The sequence below is a fragment of the Macadamia integrifolia genome, chromosome 3 (genome assembly GCF_013358625.1).
Source record: "Macadamia integrifolia cultivar HAES 741 chromosome 3, SCU_Mint_v3, whole genome shotgun sequence".
NCBI lineage: Eukaryota > Viridiplantae > Streptophyta > Magnoliopsida > Proteales > Proteaceae > Macadamia > Macadamia integrifolia.
Window position 1 is genome coordinate 9,971,822 of NC_056559.1, and position 6,000 is coordinate 9,977,821.

General features: G+C 38.0%; 1 protein-coding gene across 1 annotated transcript; it reads right to left on the reverse strand.

Annotated features, from left to right (window-relative positions):
• Positions 1-1,545: 1,545 nt before the first annotated feature.
• Positions 1,546-3,354, reverse strand: LOC122073002 (probable galacturonosyltransferase-like 1). Its single transcript, XM_042637474.1, has one exon. It carries the CDS (start codon positions 3,152-3,154, stop codon positions 2,072-2,074), a length of 1,083 nt encoding a protein of 360 aa, XP_042493408.1. The 5' UTR covers positions 3,155-3,354; the 3' UTR covers positions 1,546-2,071.
• Positions 3,355-6,000: the final 2,646 nt, after the last annotated feature.

Here is a 6,000-nt window from a genome sequence, read left to right on the forward strand (position 1 = left end):
ATCTTCTCAATCCGTTCAAAGTCTCCATCAAAACTACTTGTGAAGTTTTCACATTACCTCATTGATTCACCAAGTCAAACCTTCTATTGGTTTCTGTTTGAATCCTGAGAGTTCCAACTGCAAATTAGGTTTTAATCCAATTGTTGATTGAACTTATTGATTACTTCGAACTCTCATTAGTCAAACATAAACTTAATTATTCCAGCAGTACTGGATTAGTACCTAACCTACAGTTTCATTGCCTATAGTATCAGACCTCTACCTAATTTCATAAAGTTTTGGTCTTCAACTAGATTAATCAAGTCTGGGGGTTACCTACACTAAATGAAACTTACATTCTATCTCGAATTATAAACCAGTCTAAAAAGATGACTGGAATTTCAATTACTTGAGCTGCTCATCTTAATGCATTAAGCTCAGAATGAAACAGGAAATCAAGTATCAAACTGGCTAATTATCCTCAAAAAATACTCCTGGTTTGCTGCAAATTGATTCACAATGAAGGAAAGAATATTCTCATCAACATGACTCCAACAGAGTATTGCTGTCAGTCATGTGGCTTAAAGCATTTCCCAGCTAAAATTGTTCCAGTATATGTTTCTTTTGCTATGAAGAGGAATTGATTTTTCTTTTTTTTTGGGTGAAAGGACCATATGAAGCATAATGAATCCAAGAAAGCTCAACACAGCACTGCCCTTTTCTTCTTTCCCAATTAATAAAAAGGGTTTTCTTTAAAAATTTTAATACAGAAATGCTTTTTTGTATAAGAGTTCTACCTGCTTATCAGCTATGCTAATGTAATCATATATAATTCATTAATAAAGAGAATCATAATGTTTCTTTCCCAAAATTTTACATACAGCCTGGAGTTCAGGGCCTCAGAATATCAGTCTCTCAAAGAGACAATTTGCCCCGAAGACAGTTGGCAAGCACCCATGAAATGGGTCCCATCCAGGTAGATCAAATTCTTTTAGAAACTCAGAAGAAGAAGAAGAAGAAAAGGTCTTTCTCTAAAATCCGTTATTCGTTTGACCCTGGAAATCATAATTTAACCCTTTATAATATGAACACTCAACCAATTTGGTGTAAATTACTCAGTAAAAGTATTCACATCTGTCCGTACTCCCTCCTCAGAAGCATTATCAATTTATAGTAATGAGAAATAGAAAAGAGGTCTTCTTAATTTAGGCATCTGCCACTCATGCAAAGGATAGTTGGACTTTAGCCAACCAGTCCTTTGTCCCCACTCAAATCATTTGGTTCACCTAAAGTAATGGCAATTTAAAAACAAACCCATCTTTAGATCCCTCAAGCACATTGGCATTTAAAAGGATTTTAAAACTTGGGATTGGTCTCCAATCTCCATTGGTTCTGATCTGATTCAGAAAGAAATCTTATGATTTACCGAGAGTAAAATGGTAACAACTTACAGGATAAAACAAAAAAAAAGCACTCTTTTGCTCTACAGTAAAGAGAAACACTACTGTGATAATGGTGGTATATCCAAGAAGAAATATCTGCAGAAGCCAGAAAAGAAATCAAGGATAATGATAATTTTCTTTCCCTTTTGCTTTCAACTTTATTGGTATTTTTTGGATCTGTATTCCTCTGCTCTGTTGCAGAATTAAGAGTCCCAGATATACAAAACTCTTACAAAATCTATTAATGTCTGTGTGTATAATAATCTACAGTTAATAAGATGAAGTGAAACACCTCCATCTGTTCATCTTTGATCAATAGCAACTTCATTCCCAATAGGGGAGATACCCAGAAAAAAACAGAAAGATATCTGGTCTGCAGCGACTTTGGATCTCTGTCTGGCCCTCCTGCTTTGTCATCTCCTTCGATCAACGAACTGGATTTTGAAATCTTAAGAGATATACAGATAATATATATGTATCATATCGATCTTAAAGCAGCTCCAGTCTTGTCTTCTCTTGCTCCACGCATGAACTGCCCTCTTGACTGAAATAACAGAGGACATTGATGTCCACATTCTCACTTTCTTTATGAGTCTTATCTTTTTCTCCCGCAGTTGCAGGAGTGAGAAGGGAGAGTCTGGAGTCTGGACTCAGGAGTCGAGAGCGAAAGGAGTTTGCAGGAGATCGTAAGGAGCCCACAAGGCATCCAATGGGCAAGGCCGGTTAGCGTCGAGTCTCACCCAAGGCTTACCCTTTCCACTCCAATGCAGAAGACTCACAGGACCCGGATGCAGATCCCTACAAAGCCCCCAAAAATTGTCGCCGCCGAGCCCGTGTTGGTTCCACCGGTGATCCACCGGAGCTATATTCCCTGCAAAGACAAGCAAAAACGGAGGCAACGAACCCAATTCATAAATCCTCATTCGTTTCTGTAACTCCATCCACTCCACGATCTTGGTAGTGTAGTCCCCAGCACGCCATCTCTCCAGATCGATAACCATGACCCCTGTGTTAAAGTAGCAAGCTTTGCGACCCGCGAAGATCAAGGACAGAGCAGGGTTGGCCCAGAAGGTCGGGGTGAAGTAAGAGGTGAAATTAGCATTACAATACTCCGGAGCAGCCAAGACCGAGTGGTCGCCGAGTGGGGTGGCGGCGAGTTTAGCGATATCGTCGACGACGACGAGGTCCGAGTCGAGGTAGACGACTCGGCGGACGCAGAGTGGTAAGAGATTAGCCAAATAGTTCCGAGCATAGTTGAGTGGGCAATCCAGAGCGGCGCGAATGGAGGTGGAGATGAGACCCGCCACAGCAGAGTCGTTAAAGGGGTAAACTTGGAACCTCAAGTATGGGAAGGACTTGGCAATGGTACTTCTCAGTTGATCGGCGGAGGCAGAGGCGGAGGCGACGAAATGGAAGACAACATTTTGAGGGCAGGAAGAGTGTTGGAGAACCGACAGGATGGCTGCCATGGATCCTCTCAGGTAGGCTGCGTCAAGGGTCATTGCCACGTGGATGGTTTGATCCGAACATAAGTAGGATCCTTCCTGGTCGTCACTGGTTTCATCTTCTGGGATTGGAGGACATTCCGGAGAATTGTAGAACTCAGGGGCTTCTCTGAAATGGGGAGGAGCAGAGGAGGTAGTGGTTGCATTGGAGGTGGTAATTAATGAGAGGCTGAGGCTAATCACAAGATTCAGAAGACAGAGGACGACATGGGCTGCAAGTTTGGACATGTTTCGGTTCCTCCTCAGCCAGTGTTGCAGATGAAGAAGAAGAAGAAGAAGAAGTGGTGAGGAGGAGGAAATGAGAAGTGAAAAGTGAAGGGAAAGGAGAAAAGGGGTTGGCTTTCTTTCTTCTTCTTCTTCCTCATAGAACTGATACTTGTTAGGATGTAATGTCCCTCTTATGTAGTTTCTAAGTACCTCCTTGGCTTTGAAACCACGTTCGTTAAAATTTATAAATTTTTAAAAAGACAAAGGTGTGCAGAGGAAGGGCTGGCTAGAGAGTCAAGTTCTGGGGACGAAAGTTGTTGGCTTTATTAAATTACTTATTACAGATTTTTTAAATTAATTCTAATCCACTTTACACTGTAGAAATCTCTCTCTCTCTCTCTCTCTCTCTCTCTCTCTCTCTCTCTCTCTCTCTCTCTCTCTCTCTCTCTCTCTCTCTCTCTCTCATTCATCTTCATTAATTAATGGGATCTGTGATTCATGAAGTATTTACTTAGCCCTACTCTATTTCTTTTCTCTCCTTTTTTTTTCTTTCCCTCAAATATTATATTAGATTTTATTAAAAAAAAAAGAAAAAAACGAAGAGAATTGTAGTTAAAAGTTTATGGTAGAGATAGCTTACGCAGCAAGAGAAGAGAGTAGAGAGAGGTGGAGGAGGAGAGACACCACCAAATTAAGAAAACAACAACTAAGAGACTGATGGAGAGGGACATACCAGCGCTTGAAGGACATTGGAAAGTGATGCCAAGCCAAGAGATAAAGACTTTCACACAATTTTTTTTAATAAAATCAAGGAATGGTTGATAAGATGCAAATAGATTTTGATTTTTCCATAGGAAAGGGTCAGTATTTTTAGGCTTGAGGATCACGTACAAGGATAGATTATCCTCCTTCATGGTTTTTTTTTAATTTCTTGTGCGGCCTTCTAGAATCTACACTATATTATTCCCCATGACATCTTCCTTGTTTAGTACATGGGTATTTTTGTTTCCAAATATATGAAATTAAATTTAGTACTTTGATCAAGTCTCACGTAGCATTAAGACTCATTCAAGTTTCAACCTAATAAAAGGTTAGGGTGTGAAATTGGAATCGAAAATCAAAATCAAAATCAAAACTAGACCAAATGATTAGAATCGAATTGAACTTATAGAATTTGGTTACTTTCTTGTTCCAACATAGGAACTCACAGTCAGAATCGAAATTGAACCGAATTTGGGTACCAATATATTAATATAGTATAATACTAATATATTATAGTATTTTAGTACACTATAATACTAAAATATTACAATATATATTACTAATATTATTATTAGATTTCATAACACTATTGGTTTTTGCTAATTAACGACGGGCATCTAGGCCTTTGACCTAATAGTCCCATAGGCCCATATTGACCACGTAATCATATGGACCCGGTCACATCATGGTTGAATGAGAACCATTCAGTTTTCACTGAAAGCAATGAATAACAGTAAACACCCCATGTGAGTGGCCCTAAGGAGGTACGAGGAGTCTTAACTTAAGCCCACAAGCTTCCTGAAGCGAAGGTCTCTTGTCAACTTGACTACCCCCTTGGGATCATTATAATATTATTATATTTATAATATAATATACATAATATAAACCGAGTATAAAAATCATAATTGAACAGGTTTAGTATTGATTACCGATTTTCAGAACTGAGGCAGGACTCTCTCCAATTCTAAATCACACCAGCTCTCCCTGAAGCCGAACTGAATATTCAATTCCAGACCTATTTACACCCTTTTATTAAAAGGGCTTGGAGTTACTTGATATGTCATAACTATAGACTTTCCAAAGGAATTCAACGGGATTGGGATGATGATGCATGGAGAGGAGAGAGAAGCCAAAATATAGAGAGAGAGAGAGAGAGAGAGAGAGAGAGAGAGAGACGTAAGGTTCTCCAGTCTCCCCTCGCAACAATTATTATGTAGAATTAACCTAAATTGCCAAGTGAGATCTTATGTGCTTCTTAGACTACCAAGTGAGATCTTATTGGGTGATTCCACTTAGTTTTCCTTATATGAGTCAATTAAGACGAAAGCAGTAGTTTCATTATAATTTGTACTGAGTTCCTCAAGCCACTATCACAGATGACCATCATTTTGCTTGGATATATAAAAGAACAATGAACAGTATTACGAACTGTCAACAAGTAAGGGGAGCAATAATGATGACAGATTTGAAGGTGATTATTTCGTCGTGGGTGAAGTAAAACTTTCTCCCATTTAGTTTTTCCATTGAACTATAACTCATAGCAATACCACGAACAAAAGAATAAATAATATCTCAATCATTGACTGAACATTAAAAAAAAAAAAATCATTTGAAAAATATAATTATAGATAAGTAATAATATTTAAATTAATTTGCTAGCTATCTACAAAGCATGCTACCGAATTTGGGATTTCCATCCATAATATTTAACCACATAATATTAAGGACTTCTTCAAATTTGGGGATCAGTTACAAAATATAATTGAGAATCTTATTCTTGAACAATTGATAGTAATTCATAAAAGATTGTGTCCAAACTAGTTGTGAAAAAACTAAAGACAAATACACGATCAATAATTTCATGCAAATTACTTATTTATATTTGATTAAAAATTAATGTAATGGGCATGCAAATCCAACAATTTAGTAACCGTCGTGTTTTTGTATAAAAGGATATAGTCTTAATTGTCATTCAGAGGGTTAAAAAAAAAATGTACTATAAAATTACCCTTTATCATCTTATATGATCTAATGGAAAATATCCTCCCGGTTCATATTACCTCATTTTAAGGATGGAGAGATGGTGTGCGGGGAGGGGGGGGGGG